At 49.4% G+C, this 25758-nt stretch overlaps 1 protein-coding gene across 1 annotated transcript in view; it reads left to right on the top strand.

The window, feature by feature from the left end:
• ncanb (neurocan b) overlaps nucleotides 1-25758 on the top strand; it is a 78719-nt gene that overhangs the window by 52198 nt on the left and 763 nt on the right. Inside the window, exons 12-15 of the mRNA XM_056603304.1 lie at nucleotides 7965-8078; nucleotides 21155-21313; nucleotides 23117-23199; nucleotides 23638-23782. Of these exons, the coding sequence (XP_056459279.1) occupies nucleotides 7965-8078; nucleotides 21155-21313; nucleotides 23117-23199; nucleotides 23638-23782 (501 nt within the window). The remainder of the gene's footprint in view (nucleotides 1-7964; nucleotides 8079-21154; nucleotides 21314-23116; nucleotides 23200-23637; nucleotides 23783-25758) is intronic.

Raw genomic sequence — 25758 nt, 5'->3', positions numbered from 1 at the left:
GGCAGTGCACGCCACAAAATAGGCACTGTCACACACACACACACACACACACACACACACACACACACACACACACACACACACAACACACGAGGGGACAAAAAGGGAAAGTCAGTGAAGAGAGTCAGGCTGTGGGGGGCTGAGGGGCTGAGGGCCAGCCGAGCATCGTGAGATGTTGTGACACTTCCTCTCATTACGTTTTCCCAGGCAGCCATGACTGTAGTGGCAGCCCCTGTCACCCCCCCCCCAGCCCGGACCTGTCGACAACACCGGGGGGCACCGCACGCCGAACACAACACCATCAAACGCACAACTCCGTGTCGCCACGGCACATGTGCATAGTCAAACTAAATCGCCCTGTTTAAAAAAGGAATAAATAAAACTGGCGTTATCGGTAGCTTACGCTTGGAGTCTGATTTGATGATACATCGAGGCTACCACGACCCAGTGTTGTTTTTTTCGGGAAGGTCGATTTTGAATATTTCCCCACGCAAGCCAGAAAGAGAAGCCAGTGGATTGTGTGCTGGCGGGGGAGACTGGCCTATGAGAGGCTGTCAGTGTGGAGGCAGCGCTTCCTCTACAGCCAAAGGGGCACTGATGGGGTGGTGCTGGTGGTGGTGGTGGTGGTGGTGGACCACTCTCAAAGTACAGCAAAGCAAAAGCCCTGCACTCATATGCTAATGTATGCTAGGTACATGCCCGAGCAAGCTAATCCTTCTCATTTATGCCTCTTGGTTGCGCTAATTAGCTGATCCAGATACTGGGAAACACAGGCTGGTGGTTTGTAAAGCTCTTTAAAGGTCTTGTTCTACTGAACCCGGAGAGTCTGCTCCACCTCGGGTGCCGAGAATATCCTCTAGCTGTGAATTAAAGAGGAGTCAATTGATTTATGATTAGTAGAGAGGTCGCAGGGAACTGTCATAGCGTGAGGGAATGTAGTTACTCAAGCACTGCTCCACTAACACGACCGATCCTGTGTTCACCTCTGTCTAAAATTGCTTTATTATGGGATGTTATAAAACATGAAATAATTCCGGAAAACTGATTGCTTGATAATGGCTCGGAGCTGTGTAAATATAGAAGATCATGCAGAGAACAAGCGAGAAAAAGTGCTCATCGACCATTTGAAAAAAATGGGAAAAAAAATAAAAATTCATGTAGCACAAAATTCCGACACAGAGATGCAATCATAGATATGCAATGATCTGAATCTATGTGCAAATGGTTGAACTGCACATGCTTCTTCACACACACACACACACACACACACACACACACACACACACACACACACACACACACACACACACACACACACACACACACACACACACACACACACACACACAAACTGGTCCAAACTAAGGATACCATACACAGCAATATGTGCATAATGCTACCAGAATTACAAACAGATTAGCATATAGACAGGATTACAAACACACAGAGTCCATTCATATTAGTAAACATAATCACAATTTAGAGATTCATTTTCTGTCGATCTTTGACATACACAATCATTATCTTTGATCACCATCAACACAACAAACTCATGTATATTTATGCAAACTTTTAACAAAATTACACTCTCAAAATCTACATATAAATGACATTACACAAAAGCCTCTGACTCTAAGCCGTCAGATACGAAAGGAAGATGAAAAAGCAAAGGAGGTCCCCCTCCCAGGGTGACGAGACCTTCAAAGGTTCAAGGGTGGTCAGACATTAATTAAAAAGGAGACGCGGAATAGAATAATAACATCAAGAGAAAAACGATGTCACGAGGCAGCTGTCAGTCAGAAGTGCTGTTTTGGCCCACATCGTCCGAGGGTAGTTTTGTAGTATCTAAGAAAGCCAGAGTGATTTTTCAAAGAATGCCAGCAGTAGAAACGAGCAATAGCAAATGGCAATAATAGATAGCTGGAGGCGGGTCAAGCCGGCCGTAGAGCCAGTGACAAAAGCAGGCGGAGAGTGCTACGCCATTGATCAATGTGGTGGTGTTTCTGATGGCGGCACATGGGTCTGGGAACAGCAGGCTTAAGATGTGGACAGGTCAATGGAGCGGCACCCTGGAGGACCAGGCTCATGTTTAATAGAAAGGTTTCCATGTAAGTCATGTAGGAGAAAGACAAAGTCTGTTTGCAGCCCAAAATAAGTTATTCTTGGGTGGCTTTATACAACAACAGAGCGCAAACACAAAGTGCTTTAGTAGTATGGTATAGCAGAAAAGAAAACGACATTTCAAAGTCTGTCTGTTTATTCGCATATAATGTTGACAGTGGCTTGAAGAACACAAAGCAGGTTTTCAGAAAGGGGCCCTGATCCGCCATAGCTGCCATCGTGTGTGTGTGTGTGTGTGTGTGTGTGTGTGTGTGTGTGTGTGTGTGTGTGTGTGTGTGTGTGTGTGTGTGTGTGTGTGTGTGTGTGTGTGTGTGTGTGTGTGTGTGTGTGTGTGTGTGTGTGTGTGTGTGTGTGAAAGACAAACAAAGGCAGGCCTAAAAAAGGAATTTACAATCAATTGAAAATGTTTCTAAAAGTTATTTATAACTGTCTGATGGAAATGGTGGAGCCAAACCATACAGTTCTTTCGATAAGGAGAATGAAATGGGTTTGGAGTTATTAATGTGTGCTTGCAGTTGCATGCACCAAAGTCCCATCATCTTTCTGGATGTGACTGAAAGATGCATTGTTGGGCGAGGTTTAGTTAAGCTAGCCGTGGTTGGGCCATGTTAGGTCTGGTGATGTACTGGTCCGCACTTGAGTTTTGGGACCACTACGATTCAGTAAGGATACGGTGGTCTGAAATGAAGGACCTAAGCTGTGTGTACGGGAGCACATGCTTCTGCATACGGAATGGAAGTGTGTCTGTTTCCATCCCACTAAATAAGTACGCTGTCCGCCGGAACAATCTCCCTCCAGTTCCTTGTTATTGTCTCGTCACGCCCTCCGTTTGCACCCTGTCAGGAGTGAAGTCTCCAGCTAGCATTTGCTGGTTCACGGGGTCCCGATGTAATTGATAAGGCCCCTATTGGATCTGGACAGCTGGCATTTACTCCTAAGAGAAATCCCACCTCCTCACTGTGAAAATGTGTGTGTGTGTGGGGGTGTGTGTGTGTATGTGTGTGTGGATCATTTCTCTGCCCTGCTCACCAATACACAACCCTGAGTGCAACTGCGTTGTCTGAGAATTACATTCACTGCGGCAACGACGCGTGTGAAAAAACGACAAATGTTACCCGGGATGCACACATACGCAATTTGGAACACTTTCCATTGGAAACCCACCTCTGCAGTAATCCCGTTTGCCTGTTGATGTTTTTTCCTTGTATTATCCTGCACTGACAATGCGTTAAACACGCTCCCTCATTCACACATGGCCCTCTTCATCAGAACATCGCATTTATCCCATTGTCCCCCTTTGCCCTCTCTCTTCCTCTTCTTTTTTCTCTTCCTTCTTGTCATTGTTCCCTCCTTTCCCTGGCTCTGGCGAGGTCCCACTTGTCCTCACTATTCACTATGTGCCAAGGCAATTACACTTCGTCCGCCTCCAAACGGCCAATTTTTCCATCAAAGTAGCTATATAGTAATGCCTGATGCAGTGATGAATTTCAATGCTGCCACAGCTTTCTAAAGCAGTCATTAGGATTTTGGGCATTTCGGCAATTTGAAGCCTGCTTGGTCGCCCACTTGACTGCTAAACTCAGAAACATGTCAGCCCTAGAACGAAAAATGAATAACCATTCCAAATGACATTCTATGAAAACCCATAAACTGCAGGTTGTTGTTGTGCCGTAAAATACAAACCCAACAAAGCAGCCATGAGCAATTTAACATGGCGTTTTAGATGGCTTAATCTCCGTCCTGAAGCTGAGTATATTAATACATATATTTAGATTCCCAAGTGGTATGCTAATCATCACCATAATAATCTGCAGAGGAAAAGAGCCAGTCTTAGTTTTATTTTCTTGTCTTGCATGAAGTAAATACCCAACATATTTTATTGACAGGCGTCCAAAGCAATGGTTCTGACCAAGACAGAAAAACCCAAAACAGCCCCAACAAAAGAATAAACCATGAACCGCTTCTCTTGTCGAAGACCTCCACTTTAATATTGATTCTTCTCCCCAGGCTTTTTTATTGCCTGATACTGAGTGCTCTCACTCGTCTCACTCCCTCTCTCACTCTCTCTTTTCTTCTCTCTCTCTCTCTCCATTCACCGGACTCTTACTGGCTAAACCCGCAAGGATTCATAGCCGTGAAATTGTTGATTGCACTTGAGCTCTCATTTATAAAACACAGAAAGCTGTTTACTTTTTATTCAGCCCCGGTGTTCACAAACGGCAGGGAGCTGGGCGGAATTGAAAGCATAAATCTCTCTTTCTCTCTGTGGCCGTAGAGAAAGCGCCCCAAACGGAGCTGACAGGGAGGGTGGGGGGGGGGGAGGGTGGCGGAGGTAAACTAATGATTGAGTTTACAGTTCGGGCTAGGACAGGGAATTAGATGAGCAGACAGGAGATGGAGGGCGATCAAGACGGCGATGAGGGCATGGGGTGTTGTAAAAAAGAAAGAGGGAACACTGGACAGGTTTGTAGAATGGGCGGAAGGCGTTTTTGTTAGGGGGGGGGGGGGGGGGTGTAAACGGTTTGTGGGGACAGGGAAGAAGGTTATGTGGGGATAAGGGAGGGTGACAGTTTTGTAGGGATGGGGAGAAAGACAGAGTTGTGGGGGGTTAAGGGGTCAGACAATTGTGTGATTATGCATACGTGATGCGTAGGATGCATGAAACCGTTTTGTAGTGACAGGGACGAAGACCGTTTTGTGGGGACAGGAGGGAAGACAGGTTTGTGGGGACAACGAGAAAGATGGGTTAGTAAGGATGCGAGGAAGACAGGTTTTTAGGGACCAAGGGATGGAGAGTCATCGTTGGTGTCTCGGAACACAGAGACAGGGGCGAGATCTCATCTCTCTTGAGGGTTCGCCAGGGACCCTCCTGAACTGCAAGGGAATTGGGGATGCTGGCCAAGGGTCCACTCCATTCTTATATTGATCTTTCTGTTCTATCTCTGTCATATTCTCTTATTCTCTGTCTCTCTCTCACCCTTTTCCCTCTCTCTCTTTCTCAGTCTCTGTCTCTGTCTCTCTAACTCACACTCTTCCACCAGTCTCTTTTATAAATAGCTTTGTTCAATTTAGTTTTTGGTTCTGGTTATTTCTAGTGTCTTTGTACGTGCCTATCCTTTAAGTTTATTCATAATAAATAAAGGTATGTTGAAAATCTTAAGAAAGAATGACTCTCTCGCTCTCTCTCTGTCTCTCTCTCAAACAGTTCCTTTTCTCTTCTCCTCTCCCTCCTCCGAGTCTGGTTTCTTATTCCTCGTCCGTCTGTAGCATTCCACGTGCTCCTTCCGCCGTCACGGTCCACTGCCCTCTGCCCTTGCTCCAGAACAAACCTCATCTCATCATGGGAACCATTGGGCGACACGTTCAGAAACTCTCATCTTCTTACACATCAAGTATACATCCCATGGAAAAACTGCTAGTGATAAAGTTTCTTTAAAAAACCAAACAAACCCATTCTGTCGACGGATAATGAGTTCTTGTTCACTTCTTGCCAGCCGTCCCCTTTAGTATCCTTATTCTCTCGCTCTCTATCGCTCTCTCGCTCTCTCTCACTCTCACTCTCTCGCTCTTTATTCGATGTAACTCTTGCATAGCTCCTCTGTCCCTCTTAACAAACCCATTCACCCTGCCTGGGGGCCGATAATGAAACATTCCCTCTAAAAGTCCTGTTCTTTTCAGCCGAATGGATGGCCCCTCTATTCTAATCAGCTATAATAGTGTTTTTTCGATCAACTCTGTGATGAATGTGTCAGTCGCGAGCGCCAGAATGTGAAGGTGTCATCTCTATCAGATGTTTCTGGGTGCGAGATGGGATTGTGTCATCATGACACGTATGAACAGATCATTATAACGCATGTCAATCACAAGCCGGATCTAAGCTGAGAGAGAGGGAGAGAGAGAGAGGGAGAGATGGAGGGAGAGAGGGAGAGAGAGGGAGAGAGAGGGAGAGAGAGAGAGAGAGAGAGAGAGAGAGAGAGAGAGAGAGGATAAATTGTTAGAAAGAGGATTTAGGAAGAGTAATTCTAATACATCTGTCAGGCAAATTTTGGCACTCTGAATCGAACAGGACAGAAGAACAGAGATGGACTGCGTATAAGAGACTGAGCTCTACCCGTATGCCTGCATACAGCGTGGTCACCTGGGACGGCTGCTGTCCCAGGCAGGCTGCTGTGTCTGTCTACCTCCAGCATCTAATTCAGTGTTTGATAGCAGCCAGCCCAGCACAGCCCAGCAGTCAAGCTGCTTCCTCCAAACACACCCTCATCCCGCCTGGCAGCCCGCAAAGCCTCTGTAATCCAACCTCGGGACCTGCCAACTCTACAGACACACAACCACACAGACACACACAAACACACACGCACGCACGCACGCACATACACACACGCACACGCACACACACGCACACGCACACACACGCTCACACACTCACACATACACACTCGCATGAGCACTAACACACCCACACATACACAGACGCACACACATGCGCACACACACAAACACTCGCAGTTGCACACAGCCACACAGGCGCGCCCTCGCACACACACACACGCATATACACACGCACATACTCAGGCATACACACATACAGACACCCACACGCACACACACTAACATACACACACGTATACACAGACACACACACACACACACACACACATGCGCACACACACGTTTAGTTTCAAGTCCTATCCTCCGCCCCTGCCTGTCCATCCTTCTCTTTAATCAGTCCTTTATCCCCCCCCCGGGGGTCTCCAACCACCATCCACCACCACATCCCCCCACCACCACAACCACCCCACACCAACACCCTCCTCCACCCTCCTCCACCACCACCGCGACCAGCTCCCTGGGTTCTCCCCAACTTTCTTTGTCTGTGCATCACAGTACCCCCTTTCCCCCCCCCCCCCCACACACACACACACACACACAAGTGTCCACACACACAGTGTCCTGACACACACAGTGTCCCGACATACACAACGGGCACGCAGAAACACACACACAGTGTCCAGACACACAAAGGCACACACGCACACCCTCTCTCACACTGTGTGACCTCTTGCGGGCCCTAGGGGCGCGCTCAGAAGCTGTGAGGGCAGAGAGGATTCTGGGATGCCAGCTGAAATCTTAATGATTATCCCCGAGGCTTCGGTCTGACAGAGAAACAAACTTTCTGTTTTCCAGTGCAATAGGAACCCATGCCCTGTGACGCCTCTGCAGTACAAGCGTGTGTGGGCGGCTTTGTTTTTGTGTTTGTGTGTGTTTTTTTGTGTTTGTGTGGGTTATTGATTATAAATACATAGTTTACAATATTAATGTAAAATATGTCTCTCTTTCTCTCTCTGTCTCTCTTTCTCTCTCTGTCTCGCTTTTCAGTCTGTATCCTGCTCTGTATATTTCTCTCTCTCTCTCTATCGCTCTCTCTCTCTCTAGCTCTCTCTAGCTCTCTCTCCTGCTGTCTCTGAATGTATTTGTGTTTCTCGACCCCCCCCTGCTGTCTGAATGTCCCTGGCTTCTGTTTGGTTCTCTCGTCTCCTCTTAACTCACCACTCATCAATTCCGACACCATAACTGAGCCACATACTGCAATTAAACGCACGTGTGCTTTGGTGTGTCCCCAATCCACCCAAATCAATTTGCTCTAATTACGACTGCCCAAAATATGGGTCTAATCTCCCATGAAGTTGAATCTCTGCTGGGCCACCGAATGCGACTCGCTGTTCTAAAGAAATATGTTCGGAAAAACCCTCTGCATCTGTTTGTGTGTCAATCTGAATGTGTGGGTATCTAAATGTGTTTGTACCGTGTCTAACTTCTCCCTCTCTCTCTCTCTCGCCCAGACATCGACGACTGCCAGTCGAACCCCTGCCAGAACGGAGGCACGTGCATCGATGAGATTAACTCCTTCGTGTGTCTCTGTCTGCCCAGCTATGGCGGCACCACGTGTGAGAAAGGTAAGCTAGGCTGCATGAACACGGATAAAAATGTATTGAGATTTCAATTGCGTTTATTTAGGATTTCGTCAGCTTTCATGGGATTCCTTGGATGTATTTTATCGGCTGAACCCTTACTCTGCCATCAGCGTACGGCTGCACCGTGCACTAACGACGTTACGATGCAGAGTCCTTTACATGGTCCGTGTTTGTTGTCCTCAGCTAGACTAGGGGATGATTAATGGGCTGAACGAGGGGGCCAAACTGGATATAAAGAGCAGGTGGGGTAGAGCAGCAGGAGGAGGTGGTTCAGAAGGTCTGGACTGAGGAGAAGGGAGAGGAGGAGGGCCAGGAGAAGGAGCAGCAGGAGGAGTAGGAGGAGGATAGGAAAAGGTAAATGAGAGGAAGGATCGTTGTCCTGCAGAACGCCGATTTGACTAATTCACTACGAGTTTCCCTGAAAACACTCGATTCAAGAAAGGTCAAGATGGTAGGGATGAATATGACTACAGGGGGGGGGCGGAGGGCGGAGGGCGAACGGCGACACACACGAGGAAGAGAGCGGGAAATGGCTTCAAGGAAGAGCTGTGTTTTGTGTGGAGGAAGACAATGGCATTGAATGATGCCAAGAGTTAAAAAGAGTACGACGGCAAGGAGGACAGCTCCACCTCTAACCTACTCTCTCTGCAGAGACTATGAATATATTTGATCAACAATGGATTGTTTCTCTGCAATACTTTCCTGCCAATCTGTCACACGCACACACACACACACACACACTAACACACACACACACACACACACACACACACACACACACACACACACACACACACACACACACACACACACACACACACACACAGTTTCCTACCTGGTCAGTGCTGAATATGTGTATGTACTACTACCCATCTACTCCAAACAGACAACAGCTGTTTGGCAGTTCTTGGCATACAACCAAGAAAGTGCAAGAATCCCGCACATTAAACTCATCAAATAAGCAAACTGCAAACTGCAAACTGCGGTATATTATAAATACTAAATATTTTGTGCGCGGGCCAAGAGGAAGTCTGAACAGATGCGTTTCCAGTCTTCCACACTGGATGGGTAGTGTTTCTGCTCTCTTGATGTCAGCGGGGAGCCAGATCCACTAGTGTGGCAACCAGGGCTACAAATAATCTAGATTTTTTTGGGCGGCAGCTGGGACCCCCTCCCGTGGGAGCAGAAAGCCTACGCAGAGCGTAGTGGACGGGTTGGGGTTTATGGTTCGACCATGCCCTGGATTGAATTCTATTCAATTACACTTTATTTGTATAGCCCTTAATCACAGGTACAGTCTCAAAGGGCTCGACAGGCCATATATTTATGACACCCCCCTGACCTTAGTCCTCCAGGGGCAAGGGGCTTGTTTTCAAAGAATACCATGAATTGGCTTGCTGAGTGGGAGAAGCCCCAATTCTGAGTCCGTTTTTGAGTGCGTGTCTTAAAGACGTGTGGATGTAGGATGGGCCAGAGCCACTCGCAGCACAGTAGGCTCGCAGTACCTGTGGCTTGAAGGTAGCCGATGCAGGGTGCGGAAGAGTGGTGTAACGTGGGAGAGCTTGGTTGTGTTGTAGACGAGCTGAGTTGCTGTGTTCTGGAAAAGCTGCAGAGGTTGAGTGGCACAGGCAGGCAGACGAGAGCCTGGACAGAAACCCTTGTGGCCCTCGGGGTGAGGAACGGATGTTTCCTCCTGATGTTTTAAAGTGTGAATCTAAAGGCAGGGGTTGTGGCAGTGATGTTGACAGCGGAATGACAGCTGACCTTTGCTGTGTCACACTCGGGTTCCTTGCCATCCGAGCCATAGACACCACAGAGCTCTCAATATTGATGGAGAGGTCGTGGCGTAGAAATGCCTTCTCCTGGCAGGAAGAGCAGCCAAGTTTTGCGTGGATTGAGTTTCAGGTTGTGCGCTGACATCCACTGAGATGTCGGCCAGGCACGCAGACATTCGCACCGCCGCCTGGCTTTCAAACCGTGAAAAAGACAGGATTAGTTGTGTGTCATCTGCATGGCTGTGGGAGGGAAACCTCTGTGCACTGTGACTCAGTGCACAGAGAGAAGAGGAGAGGACCCACAACCGACCCCTGAGGGACCCCACGTAGGGAGAATACAAGACCCAGATTCTTTCCGGGTTACGCCAAAAGTGTGATCCATGAGGTAGGTATGTGAACAGGGAGAGTGCAGAGCCTGAGACCCCGAGGTGTTGGAGGGTGGCGAGGAGGATCAGGTGGTTCACTGTGTCAAACGCTGCGGAAAGGTCGAGCGGAGAGGGAGGCTGCTCTAGCTTTGGGAATTGTTCAAATGTCAACAATCAGACGCTGTCTGATATGTAGGGGTCTCTGGCGCTGTGTGTGTGTGTGTGTGTGTGTGTGTGTGTGTGTGTGTGTGTGTGTGTGTGTGTGTGTGTGTGTGTGTGTGTGTGTGTGTGTGTGTGTGTGTGTGTGTGTGTGTGTGTGTGTGGGTGTGTGATAGGGAACGAAGGGACACCTTTGGATGCGAGCTGCTTTTAATCTGATCCGTCTCTTGTTGGTCACCATGGTAACCTCCATTGATAACAGATTTGGTTTGGTTCAGGTCAATAGCGGAGGGGAATAAATGAGAGAGCGGATGTCTGAGATAGATAATAAAAGACAGAAAGCATCCTAATGACCCTCACATAAATTCCAAGAAAATGTAACAAGGTTCCTCATATCCTTGTTCATCTTCCTAATTGTATTGTTTGTTCAAAGATTCCCTCAACCAATGTAATGCTCTTCCTTATCAGATTTGTATTGTTATGTTAGTAAGTCTATTTTGAATTATTTGCAGGGTGCTAATCTCATGCCAGCCACTGCCTCCCAGCCTAGTTATAGACTAGATCTGGCTCCTCGTCAGGAGTTACAGCACGGACGACCAGCCAGCCAAACAAAGCACTGCCTTTGGTTTGTGGCAAAGTTTTGTTCAGCTCTCTGTTTGGGCACTTAGCACTCAGTAATTCATTTCTGCTGAAATTGGCAAGGGCGATAAGAAAACCAAAAGTTAAATGTTTTTATTGTTGTCGTTTCAATGCTCGCACCCTCCCTCACTCCCTCTGGCTCACTCGCACTCTATCGTGCCCCCTCCCTATCTCTCTCTGGCTCACCTCATTCTCTCCCGTTTTTTTTAGACGTGAATTGAATTCACATGCGCGTGTGTGTGTGTGTGTGTGTGTGTGTGTGTGTGTGTGTGTGTGTGTGTGTGTGTGTGTGTGTGTGTGTGTGTGTGTGTGTGTGTGTGTGTGTGTGTGTGTGTGTGTGTGTGTGTGTGTGTGTGTGTGTGAGCTCAACGGTGTGTTGCAGAGTAGCACTCCTCACTGGCTCTGTCTGGCACGGTGGATGCAGATGAGAGAGAGAGAGAGAGAGAGAGAGAGAGAGAGAGAGACTGCTAATACGTGGAAGAGATGCTGGGTAGAAGGAGTGGGGGGGATGAGTTCAGTTTAGTTTTAGTTTTGCTCCTCCCCTTCTATTTCTCTCTCATTATTTCTCTCCTACAAGCTGTGTGTGTGTGTGTGTGTGTGTGTGTGTGTGTGTGTGTGTGTGTGTGTGTGTGTGTGTGTGTGTGTGTGTGTGTGTGTGTGTGTGTGTGTGTGTGTGTGTGTGTGTAATTGTTCTTTCCAAACATATGCATCCCATCTCTCAAAGAAGTAACTCACTCATGTAGTCCATTATTCACAAACACACACACACACATACACACACACACACACAAACATAAACACACAAACACACAGACATCTCCGTCAGTACACGTTAAATCACAGACATACCTTTCAAGAGCGATAACAATTGTTCACAGCTTAGTCATTCAGATGGCAATCAAGTGATCATCCTTTGTCTGCGAGCAGAACAAACAGTATACAAATTGCTAATAAAAGCTTGGTGTCTGCCTGTGTTGATGTAGATAATTAATCCCAGGGTGTCTGTCTCATGCGTGGTGATCTGTGAAATATGGACGTGTGGTCTCTCGCTTTCTCTATCTCTCTCCCCCTCTCCCTCGCCCTCTCCCTCACCCTCTCCCTCTCTCTCTCTGTGTTCTGCTGGTGCATTCAGAACCATTCTGCAACTCGGAGCTCATTAATAGTTAACGCGTGTTCTCGACCACTTCCCACTTTCATAGAGGATTTCTTCCTCGTTCCTTTGTGTCGCTGGCGAAACGCCACTCAGGGATATGTGTTAACGTACATATACGCCCTACTCCTACCCCATCGGCAGTGCAGGACTTAAAAAGGGACTCTGCAACAGCCGACACACTGGGAAAATTGCGACGGAAACAAGCGGATGTTTGTTTGTGTACAATTACACACACACGTACGCACACCCGTAGACATACTCACACATTCACATCGAAATACGGGTGTACAAATGCACGTACACACATACACATACACATTCAAATGGACTCACTGGGAATATTGTGATGGAAACAAGCGGATGTTTGTTTGTGTGCTGAACAAAGACCAAGGTACCGTCCAGGCCGGCCCACACCTTAGTGTCTGTGTTTCTGACGTGCATGTAGTGTGTGCCCAACCTCACGTCACACCCACGACGTCTTGCCCGCTTCCCATGTCCACACACACTGGAATGCTCCCCGACGGTACATCAAATACTAGGAAAATAGCATGGAGCTAAAAATATAAAGCAGGAAAGGTATTATGTGGTGATGATTTTATATGCGGCACAATGGTGTCACAAAGTAGCTGACCTTGCACTTGGAACGATAAGGTACACATTGAGTAAGTGTCAGAAGGCAATGCCGCATTGGTAAAATAATCCTATCACTGGATGGCTCTGAGGTTTAATTTTAAATATTGACCATTACACCAGCGCTTTTCCACCTGGAATATCTGTGGGCTGGGATTGTAATCATATAGTCATCGACCCCCCCGTAGAAACAAGTTTTGAACCCCTTTTTCACAACTGCAAATACGATATATACAGTACTTTAAAAATTTAGCGTATCATATTCTGGCTTCTGTTTGCTCCACTCACACCGGAGCCACATTAGCCTTTGTGCAATAACCCCGTCTATTGCAAGTGTGAAGGGAATTGGTCGAAGCTCGTCTTGATCTGGTTATGATCTCCATGAAACGTCCCTTTGAGCCTCCTAACAGTCCGTCCCGCGGTGGCCGTTAATGGAGCGCTACAAATTAACCGATCCGCCCGATGTGGAGCGTTTCTGGTGCGGTGAGAACCGCCAGAAACGCTCCACCGCAGGGGGTGCCCCGGGGCCCACCCCGGCCTGCCCTCAGAAGCAGGGAGCGGTGTGGGATTAGGTCAACGCGCTGCAGGCCCATCCAGGTCCCTGATAGATCTACCGAGAGGAGAGAAGAGGGCGCCACAGCGTCGCCTCGAGAGGCTGACACATAAAAGGAGAACGCTAAGAGGGAAGGAGATAAGAGGGAGGAGCTCACGTCGGCTGTTTCCAGGGGCCCCTGTTTTGGGGGGGGGGGGGGGGGGGGGGGGGGAGCGTGGCGGTGCTGGAGGTCCGAGCTGCGCCGTGGAAACAGCGAGTCAGCACGAAGCACCCGACTCGGCAGAACTCATTTTGGGGGGAGCTTCCTGAGAGTCTCGAGAGGCCGCTGGTGCTAATGGAGATGCATGCTGTTGTAACGACGCGTTGCGGAGTGGAACACGCGGCGCCTTCAGCGCCTTCCTGGGCCTGGGAGTTAGAACCCAATGGTAGACAACCACACACATTCATATGCACACACATATACACACACCCGTAGACATACGCACGCATTCACGTAGACATACTCAGGCATTCACATAGACATACACATAGATATACATATATGCATGCACATAGACGTGCACGTTTACAAATACGCATGCATATACACAATGACATGGAAATTCACGTCGCAATCACAGCTATCTTAGGTGTGTGTTTGTGTTTGTGTGTGTGTCCTGCCGTTACATTCTCTGTATGTCTGCCTTTCAATACGACCATAAATGCGATCGGCCTCGAACCAGGCGGGCGTGTATAGCAGAGGACCCCACGAAGGCCAGAGTTGCGTGTGAAGTTGTTCGAACAAGCGGCTCTCAAGAAAGCTGCAAGCGGCAACATCGGAAGGCCACGCGTTCAGCCCGTTCCCCAGAAGGCACGTTTCGAAACCGGAAGCTGCACTCAGTTCACACAAAGACACACGTGCAAGCACCAACGCTTCCCTCGCAACGAGCACATAGGATCTGCCAGTGTACCTTTAGGCAGTGGTGGAGACACGCCGACCCATTTTGGCAGTGCAGGGCGGCGTTCCGTACCGCCGTGTGTTGTGAGCTTTGTCATCTCTCTCTGATAAGACGGCGGTTGCGTTGTCTATTCGAGGGGCTCGAGGTGGGAATGTGTGTGTGTGTGTGTGTGTGTGTGTGTGTGTGTGTGTGTGTGTGTGTGTGTGTGTGTGTGTGTGTGTGTGTGTGTGTGTGTGTGTGTGTGTGTGTGTGTGTGTGTGTGTGTGTGTGTGTGTGTGTGTGTGAGAGCTCAACGGTGTGTTGCAGAGCAGCACTCCTCACCGGCTCTGTCAGGCACGGTGGATGCAGATGGGGGAGGCTCCGGGAGACGAGAGAGAGAGGGAGAGGGAGGGAGGGAGAGGGAGGGAGGGAGGGGGAGAGAGAGACTGCTAATACGTGGAAGAGATGCTGGGTAGAAGGTGTGGGGGGTGAGGTGCGATGAGGATTGGCAGCAGGAACGAGCAGCACTCCTCTTGTTGTTGCGGATGGGAAGGCATGGCCATGTTGTGTGCGATAGCCTTTCTTCCTGGAGTTTTTGCGGGGAGTTTTGTCTGAGGGCTTATGGGGTGGGTGGGGGGGGGGGGGTCTAATTCCAAATAGATAGAGTCGGTGAAGCCGTCCGAGACTGCAGTGGTGATAGAGATACTCGACCTCGCTCGATTCTGTGACCCTTTTCAAGTTCTGTGGGCGTGACCGACGCCAGACCACCGGAGACCCCCGCAGCTATCATCTCCACGCCGTCCCTCCTCCAACCCCACCTGCTCCCAAAACACATTTGCCCCTGGAGAGAGGGGACAACAACAGAGTGTGCACGGCATAGTTTGCAGCATCACTGTCCTTGCGTGAATCTTGGGACGAAATGTTCTTTTTCATACCTTCGACTAATGCCGTGATGAGTGACTTCCGACTCATTCATAGCAGTGATATATAAGCCGTGAAGTGCATGAATGTGCTCATAAAGCAGGCGTCCTCTTGTGTGTGTGTGTGTGTTCTAATTACAGAATGAAAGCCTGCAGCATGCCCACGCGCCACGCATACGGAATGGATAGTGTGTGTGTGTGTGTGTGTGTGTGTGTGTGTGTGTGTGTGTGTGTGTGTGTGTGTGTGTGTGTGTGTGTGTGTGTGTGTGTGTGTGTGTGTGTGTGTGTGCCGGGTTGTGTGTATGTGTGTGTGTGTGTGTGTGTGTGTTGTCCTCACCTTCACCTTGTCTTCCTCCATCAGCATTACTCTGCCAAGACTCTATCGGCTAATTATGCAGAATGAGTCTTAAGATGATCATCAGTCACTCTAGTTACAGTCTGGAGCCGCTCTACTGTAGCATTCATTAGAGCCAAATGCCAGGATCACAGTATTAAGATCAGCCATTACTCAGCACAGGTGCTGGAAATATCCACTAACGATTTAAAAATGATTTTCACATTCCCTGCATGCTTCCACCTCTTGTCAACGGCTATCAATGGGTTTCTTTTTTCTCTTGCTTTCTCCCTTTCCTGCTCATCCATCTCCCTCTCTGTCTTTCTCTCTAGTTCTCCCTCCCTTCCCAGACCATCTATCTCCCTCTATCTCTCTCCCTCCCTCCCTCCCACCTCTCTCTCTCTCTCTCTCTCTCTCACTCTCTCTCTCTCTCTGTCTCTGTCTCTGTCTCTCTCTCTCTCGCTCTCTCTCTCTCTCTCTCTCTCTCTCGCTCGCTCTCTAGGTCTCGGTCTCGCTCTAGCTCTCTCTCGCTGTCTCTCGCTTTGTCTCTCTCCTTCTCTCTCTCTCCCTCTCTCTAGCTCTCTCTCTCTCTCTCCCTCTCTCTCCCTCCCTCTCCCTCTCCCTCTCTCTCTCCCATCCCCTCTCTCTCTCTCTCTCTCTCTCCCTCTCCCTCTCTCTCTCTCTCTCTACCTCTCTCTCTCTCTCTCTACCTCTCATACGTTCCATCGACCTCATTCAATGTTCCTGTTCCACTGTCACCTGGCCTCATGCAAATGACATGAGGAGCTGTCGACCCTGAAAGTGAGCGACACACGTGTACAAACACACACACACACACACACACACACACACACACACACACACACACACACACACACACCGTCATGGGAGCAGGAACGTGATGGGGCCTCAGTGTGTGCGAGCGTCCCTCTGTGATGGCGGATAAACAAGCTCCTCAGTGCAGCGCGTTTGGCCTCTCGCTTCCTAACCGCAGCTCGTTTAGTCTCTTTGCGAATATTAATCGCTGAATCACCCTCCTCTTCCTCGCCTCCTTCCTCTGCCTCCGCCCGGCGCCCAGCCCAGCGGTGTTGTAAGCCGTGGGGCCCCCGGGAGGCCCTTGAATAACATCTAAATATTTGAAGAGGTGGATGTGATGCTACGTCTCCCTGTCATGCAGGGAGCGGGAAGGACGCACGGAGGTGGGTGGTGCGGTTTGGGTGGTGGGCGGGGGGGGGGGGCTGTTGGGATTACGCGGAGACGAGGTTTAGGATCTGGAGGGGGTGGATGGGTGGGTGGGTGGGGGGGGGGGGGGACATTACTGGGTTTTGATCTCAGTCTTATTCCTCCCTCTTTGCTCTCACTCTGTCTCGACTTCCCTCGCTGCCTTTCAACCACGCTGCCGCGCTTTATTATTTATTTACAGGGAGTGACGCATATTATTCCTTTTTTTTTTGAGGGGTTTTCTCTTTCCGCTAGACAGACAGCCCGTATATTATCACACCTGCTTTATGTGTTGGTTTTTCAGGTAGAGTTAAAGACAGTTGAGATATCTTCACGACAAGACAGCCAACTTTTATCTTTTGTTTTGATGTAAAGATGCAATATGCGATATTGACAACAGGTGTTTAAAATGGGTACTGCAGTCCAAATTCACAATACTGGACAGAGTATTCTCCAACCTGGCAACTAGCTCACGTTGGTTGCCAGGTTGCGGACACTGAACAAACACGAGCGCAAGACGAGCCAAGCACAACATTGTATTTTTGAGACAAACACAATTATTCCAAGTCGACAATGAGAAGCAACGGCACGTCCTAAACTGTGAGTTGATCTGCTAATTTATACGTTTGCAATCTATGTATTGTGTTTGATAATGATAAGCTGATCTGTCTTGAAATCCTCCTTGGCGCTAAGCTGTCTCCATTTTTCCAACTCAAGATTTACCCGTGTTTTAGCCCGGCTCTGGTCATCTGGCGGTTTCTGAAAGAGGAGGCGCTTTGTAGGTCGGGTAAATCGAGTTCAATCTGGGTTGATCCACTTTGTTTGCTTGCTTATATGGCTGCAGCACACTGTGTTTGTGTGCCAATTTGTTTAATATCTGAGGATTGAGATTCAGAACACAATGGCCAACCAAACCAAGCCCCCCCCCCCCCCCCCCCCACACACACACACACACACACACACACACACACACACACACACACACACACACACACACACACACACACACACACACATACACACACTTCCCCTCACCCACCCTCTCAAATGATGTAGGAGAGCCTGTAAGGTGCCAGCAGGTACTTCCAAAATGATGTAATCGCTGTCGTTATAAAGGGCTCATTCTAAGGTAACAAAAACTATTCTCATTTTCATGTGATGACACACTAATTAAAACATACTTAAGAACACCATGTTGAATGTCTGCCAATTCTGTTCCACTAGGCGCCGCTTAAATCCGCACACCGTGCCTTTTCAAGACCTCTAACGTGCGACTTGGAGCTTGGGTTTAACATGCAACACGCATGCTCGTACCTCAGACCCACACAGTCCTGCCCAACCTCCAACCCCAGCCTGCTCTCATGGGACAGTCGGCCAGGACTAGCGCTCCTGGAGGGCAAACACTGGCTGTTGTAAACACATTCTGTCTGGGCGTGCGGCCAGCGGCGGGCTGGCAGGAGAAGCAGCTGTGTTAGATTCACACAAGACCTGAATGAGCTTTTCCACGAGCTCTCTCTCTGCACCAGTATTAAGCCCCCACCATCGCCACCCCCATCGTTTCTCCCCTATTTGTCTTTCAACGACAGCTTTGGGTCTCTCAGAACTACCTGTCTCGTTCTCTGTAGATAACAACCACCTTTCACCTTGAGAACGGAACAGAAGTTAGAGCTGAGCGTGGGCATCATCAGGGGGGTTGAGAAGGGGTTTGGGGGGGTCAATTTACCAGGTTGAAGGGAGAGAGCAGCGTAGCAGAGGACAAGGAGAGCAGAATGTGCTGTTCATATGCAGAACGCAGGGCCGTCGATAAGGGGTGAAAGGTGATGACGATTCTAGGGGCCCACAGCCCAGGGGGGGCCCACAAAAAAAAAAAAAAAAAAAAAAAATTCATTTTTTTATTTTACTACCAGCCCATAGTACTACCATAGCGCCCCCCCCCCGTCCCCGTCCCCGTCAACAATTCAGCGCAGGGGGGCCCATCAGTAAATCTTGTCTAGGGGCCCAGGAATCGTAGCAACGGCCCTGGCAGAACGTATTAATATACGTATTTGGTAGCCAGTGTCGAGGAATAGTACTGTGCTGCTCTCACATCCTGAGAAGTCTACTTCCTACGAAATGTAACATATGGAAAGCATATTCAAAAACGATGTACCGTAGACCAGTTTATATGTACTTTAAGATCCACCTGCGCACACGCTTCTGTGTGCGTGTGCGTGTGCACGTGCGTGTGTGTTTCACTAACGTTCGAAAAAACGTCTGTCAAACCTCGCAGTGCTTTCCTCGCCCTGCCCTTATCTGACCTCAACCCCTTTTAAACACGTCTCTCTGGTCCACAAACTCCTCATGCATACTCTCCGTCGCTCTCTTCCCTCTGCTCTCCTCGCGGTCCACCTCTTGACTCCTTCCTCCACGTCTCCTCCGACCGGCACGTCTCCCCTCCTCCTCTCAGCCTCTACCTGACCCGTGTACAAATCAGGGCCGCACGCAGGCTCAGTGTACTGGTGTCACTTTACATTTGTCTGAGGCTCCCCCCCCCTCCCCGATACCTTTCTACCGTAGGGGTGGACGGAAGAATGACGGGGCCCCGGGGCGAAGGCGATGGAGAGATGTGCAGGAATTAGTGTTCGCCTTCTTTGACGGATAAACTATGAACCCCGATGTGAACCGCCGCTTCACTTACAGTAGGCCGACGTGAACACAAACCCGCATGAATGGATCATCTGTAACCCATCTGGGAAAAGTACCACAAAAAGCTCCGGGATGTTAGAATAGGCAAGACACGTTCACACACACACACACACACACGCAGGCGCGCACACACACACACACACACACACACACACACACACACACACACACACACACACACACACACACACACACACACACACACACACACACACACACACACACACACACACACACACACACACACACATGCAGGCACGCACGCACGCACGCACACACACACGCCAGATACACACTCTGAAATGTAGGACACGAGACACCGCGTGTAAAACCCGCCAGGCTCAGTACGGCTCGGAGTCCCGCAGATAACCCCCCGGGGAGATAAGAGTGATGGGGGTTGGAGGGGGGGGGGGGTTGGGGGGAGTGCGCTCCGGTTGCGGCGGGGAGGGCAGGGGAGGAGGGGCGTGCGAGTGCAGGCGGCGTCGGTGGACTGGCAGAACTGTGACAGGGTTTAATTACGAGTTCGAGCCGCGCTCTCTGGAAGACATTTCCAGGGATTGTTGTCATTTCATTAGATTAAAGAGGGGCTTGCGTCTCGGTCTCTAAGCTGGGGCGCTGCTGGCGGACTACTGCTGTGGATTAGGGCTCTGAGTTCACAACGAGTCAGAGAGAGAGGAGAGGGGGAGAGAGAGATGGGGCAGAGAGAGAGAGAGAGAGGAGAGGGAGGGAGAGAGAGATGGGGGAGAGAGTGAGAGAAGATGCGATGGTTAGAGAGAAAGGGAGGGAGGAGAAGGTGGAGAGGGACAGGGGGGTGGAAGGATGGAGAGGGGGAGAGAGGGCAGGGAGGGAGAGAGAGGGGAGGTGGAGAGAGGGAGGGAGAGAGAGGAGAGGTGGAGAGAGGAGAGGTGGAGAGAGGGAGGGAGAGAGAGGGGAGGGAGAGGTGGAGAGAGGAGAGGTGGAGAGAGGGAGGGAGAGAGAGGAGAGAGGGAGAGAGGGAGGGAGAGAGGGCAGAGGTGGAGAGAGAGGAGAGGTGGAGAGAGGGAGGGAGAGAGGGGAGAGGTGGAGAGAGAGGGGAGGTGGAGAGAGGGGAGAGGTGGAGAGAGGGGAGGTGGAGAGAGGGGAGGTGGAGAGAGGGAGGGAGAGAGAGGAGAGGTCGAGAGAGGAGAGGGGAGGGTAGCTGTTTCACAGAGGAGCGGTGAAAGCAGATTACTTTGGGAGGAAGGGCTGGAAATGGTCGGAACGAGGAAAATGAATCTTTTAAAGGAAATGTGTCATTTTAATTGAGTTTTAATTTAAAATCACTGTGGAAAAACACAACACACACAAATTACTCCTCTGTTGTGCCAAAAGCGCTTCTTTTTTTTTTTTAAGGGAACATCTGCCTGTTTTGTGCAACAGCAAAAAAAAAGTGTTATTCATTGATGGTTCTTAGTTGAGTGAGTCTCTCTCTCTGTCTCTCTCTCTCTCTCTCTCTCTCTCTCTCTCTCTCTCTCTCTCTCTCTCTCTCTCTCTCTCTCTCTCTCTCTCTCTCTCTCTCTCTCTCTCTCTCTCTCTCTCTCTCTCTCATGGGGCTTTATTAGCAGGGAAAACGTACATCCCCCCTGCCAAAGGGTGACATTGTGAAATGTCTATAACAATGTGAAAAGCCATTAGTCCCTCTTCTCATCTCTCTCTCCTCTCTCTCTCTCTGCCTCGTTCCCCCCGCAGACACGGAGGGCTGCGAGCACACCTGGCGCAAGTTCCACGGCCACTGCTACCGATACTTCAGCCGCAGGCACACCTGGGAGGACGGGGAGAAGGACTGCCGCGAGCACAGCGGGCACCTGGCCAGCGTGCACAGCCTGGCCGAGCAGCGCTTCATCAGCGGTAGGAGCACGCCGTCTGGGGGGGGGCGACGGCTGGACGGCCGGCGGCTGCTTGTAGCGCTGCGGCCCGCCGGCGGGGGGGGGACGCTGATTGTCCTGGAAACTCGTGCAAAGTCCGACCAATTATGGACGATATTTGTATCAAAAAACATTATTTTACAATTTATTAAAGACGATTTGAGTCTGGGTGATCTATCTTGGCTTTACCGTCGCATTCGTTACCGATAGTAAATGGACTGTATTTGTGTGGTGCTTTTTCTAACCAGTGGCCCCTCGAAGCGCTTTTGCAATATTGCCCAACATTCACCCACTCATGCACAAATTCACGCACCGACGGCGGTGTCAGCCGTGCAAGGCGACAGCCTTGTCGGGAGCCGTTAGGGTGAGGTGTCTCGCTCAGGGACACCTCGACACTCTCAGCTAGGAGGAGCCCGGGATCGAACTAGCAACCTTCCGGTTGTGAGCCATGTGTCAGGATGACTTCATTATGCGTGAATGCAAACATTGGCTGTTTAGCAAATTGGTCTTTTGGAATCATCGGTCAGTACAGAGTTAATGGATGACATAACAGGGAGGACCCGAAAAAATGTCTGATCACAAAGGATTGGATTAGGGGCATTATAAATGCTGAATTAGCGCAACAAAACGATTTGACCAAATTATAATCTTAACGGCAGTTTCAGTGGACGGCAGGAGAGACGATTAAAATGGAACGCTGTTGTTCTTCTAGAGACGATTTAACAATAAGGATAGCGCTGAAACTATTATTCCTCTGGTTTATTATTCTTGCGGGTATTGCTCAACACTTAATTTCCCAACAGGACGATTGAGCACTGATGGCCAGCGATGGTGTCAGAGTGTGTAGTTTACGTGCTCGACGGATATATATTGGAGCCATTACAAATGTCCAGCCTTTTGCTCCTCGCATTTCTTATTTTCCCCCCTGACTTGTGAACGAGTGCATGCCAACAGGTCCCTAAATGTCTTCTGTCACCTCGTCCATATACAGACACATTTACCAAAAACGGGTGTTTAATTGCCTCGAAAAATGGACATCCCCACCCCGGCAATAAGAGGACTCGAGCCATTAGGGAGATTAATGATCCTGCTAATGATGTTAATTAGATAAACCATGATTGAAATTCTATTTCGCACGCACAAGTGTCCGCGCGCACACAAATACACCCGCGCCAACAAACTTCTCGCACAAGCGCACATGTGAAGGCGTGCATGGACAGAGCCGATGTTAATCAGACTAAACATTATTGAAATTCCATTAAACACTTGCAGGCTCTCATCTCTTTTACTTTCTCACGCTCCGCTCTCTCTCTTTTTCTTGCTCTTTCTCTCGCTCGCACACACCCACACCCACACACACCAACACACCACACACACTCACACACATGCACACACACGCATGCACACACGCACACACGCACACACACACACACACACACACATGCACACATGCACACGAACACACACGCACACGCACGCACACACACACCCCCAGACCCAAAAATCTCATCACCATGGCATCAAAAATGGCCCTGCTTGGCCAACTTTTGCTCTCTCCGATTTCGTTCAGGAATCGATTGAATCTCATAAAGATGCCGGCCACAGATTCCGCCCTTTTAGCATCCATGAATTAATTTTGGGATGCATGCCCTGGTGGGGTGGGGTGGGGTGGGGGGGGGTCGGTGGTCCCTGACATCATGTGGACATGCTGTGTGTATGATGGAGTTGACAGACCGAGTGGCGTTTTGCCTGCACTCTTGTAATCATCTCATGCGTTCCCGTACAGGACTGAGCCACGATAACACGTGGATCGGGCTCAACGACCGCACGGTGGAGGACGACTTTCAGTGGACGGACAAGATGGATCTGGTGGGAGACACTTTGAAGCTGAAGCTGTAGTGGATTCATAAACTTCTCTTCCCAACCTTGGCTTAATGAGGAAGACATTTAAAAAAAAAGAGTATGATAGAAATCCAGGATGCCCTGTCTACTTGAAGGAAGAAGACATTTGAGAAATGTTTGATATTTTTACAATGGAGAGGATTCTCAGCATACTCATGTTTACCTGGGGAATCAATAAAACTTATAATAGGTATAATATCCTTCAGCTGTCTGTCATCGGGCAACCAATTTGTACACAAATGTTGCAGTACGAAAATTGTAATGAGCAACAACAATAGCGCATGTGTCTTATTAAAGGGATTCACCAAACATCACTTCACAAATCAAAAAGTGTCTCAATGTGCTTTGCCGTTATCAAAACGTTGCGTCTTTGTCCTCGTGTCTTTGTGTGCGTGACGTTTGCAGCAATACGAGAACTGGCGCAGCAACCAGCCAGACAACTTTTTCGCTGGAGGAGAAGACTGCGTGGTGATGATCGCTCACGAGGGCGGCAAGTGGAACGACGTGCCGTGCAACTACAACCTGCCCTACGTCTGCAAGAAAGGAACAGGTGAGAGGAGGTAGTCAGGTCGAAGTCTGGGTTTTAATGCTGCATTCCTTTCAGCAAGACAGGTGATTGGATGCATGAGTGAAGCCTGGCTGTCGGTTAATCCCACAAGGAACTTTTCTTTTCTTCATTGAATGGGGATCACACGTTATGGAGCTGCCACCACTATGAGATGTAAAGTGTAGGGTTCAGCTGATAAAACATGATAAAATCTTCATTATGTGATATGAATATCATGGATTAAATAATTATTTTCATTGGCAAAGGAGCGAAATGACAGGACTGTGAGATGGATAAGGGCATGATGGAAGTGATTGGATAAGATCGACCTGTGTTAAAATCTCTGATAACAGTAGTTTGTCCGCCAAAGTAAAAGTCAAACTTTGCTTATGCATTCCAATTGCACATGGACAAACACAAAAGGAAAAGAGTGGTGCGGCTAATTTCCACCTTTTTAATTAGTATTTACCAAAACTAATTAAATGGATTCCGATGCAACTGAACCTTAAGTCGGCGATAAGCCACCGTTTGCTTGTTTGTTTGTTGTGGTGACAGCAGCTGTCAAACGCCCCCCTCCTGCTGTGTCATCTCAACCTTCCCTGGCTGCGCGGAGCCGGAGTTATTACCGGTTCCTGAGGCACCTCAGAGGGCCTCTCACAGCTCATTCTATCGCTGGTGACCGCTCAGAGCTCCATGCCAGCCAGTCATACTAATGGGCGGACATTAGCAGTCTTGGCGAGGACACTGGGCCCAGGTGTGTAAATGGGGAGGGTCACAGGAACAACCACACCCCCCCCCCATCCCTACCACACCCCCCCCCCACCCCGCCCCCCAGCTGAGTGCTGCGTTGGGGCTAGTTGGAGTTCATCCTAATAGCTAATTGCTTCTTGTTCTGCGTATGCCGTGATGGATTTAACGGCCTTGAGTTGAATGGCAGACAAAGTTAAACAGAGCACGGTATGTTGACGCCGCACCACTCGAGGAATGATTAATCTCCTCTTAATTCATGGGCTCATAAAAACATTAGTCGTTGATAGCCAGTAACGATCAATCAGTCGGCGCAGAAAACTTCTCCGGACGGGTGTAATAATTTATACCAAAGTCTGTGCGCCCGGCGTTTGGAGTGTTGCCAGTTGCAAATCCACATCTGTTTCCCTGCGTCACGAAGGGAACGGGTACGTCCCTCGTCAGCGGGGAATGGGGACACACATGCTGCCGCAGGTTGTGGCGTTTGACACCACCTGTGGCCCTTAATCAGTCGCTTGTAGCGTCTCGCGTCTTTTCGTCTCCTTCCACTCCCCTGACAATCTCCGTTTTATTAGCTCTGAATAAACCCAGGTTAAGCCTTCTCCTATCAGCGGAGACGGTTCTGCGGGGCGCCCGGCCTGATTACTTTTTGCCCGAGCACTCGTCTCGCGCTCGGTGTGTCTGCTCATCAATAGCCCCCTGGGCCTGATTGGTTGAAATCGACAGTGTGGCAGCCTATCAGACGCTTGAATTAGCGCACAGCGGTCGCCGGGTTGGGGCCTGATGACAGAACAGCAGGTCCCAGAGTGACTCTGGCATATGTTTTGCATATGCAGGGCAAAAATAGATGAACGTGTGAGATGTTAACACTTTTTTTGTGTGAAAAAGGCTCTAATTTTAAAAAGAAACCCAACAGCCTGATGTGTTGTTGTTGCGGCAGTTCTCTAGGAGTTTAAGATTGCGTTTCAAGATTCACTTCTACAATAAGAACTGCATTGACTCCTTCCCATGAGTAGAGCAGCATGGTAATAAGGAAGTGGAAGCCCCCATACAGCTGCAGAAATAAAGACCCCGCTAGGAGTGGTGACGGGGTGGCGTTGGTTTGTAGCCAACGCCACCCCGTGTGGTATCTGCAGTGACTGAACAGAGGTGAGCCTTTCCATTATCAGGCCACTGATTGGAGCCGCTCGGCTGATTGTCTGCCAAGGCAGTGGCTGCTGAGCAATGAGCGC

This window comes from Gadus chalcogrammus, chromosome 12 (assembly GCF_026213295.1).
Source record: "Gadus chalcogrammus isolate NIFS_2021 chromosome 12, NIFS_Gcha_1.0, whole genome shotgun sequence".
NCBI lineage: Eukaryota > Metazoa > Chordata > Actinopteri > Gadiformes > Gadidae > Gadus > Gadus chalcogrammus.
The sequence above is the reverse complement of the archived record's forward strand: the minus strand, read 5'-3'. Positions and strand labels throughout refer to the sequence as shown.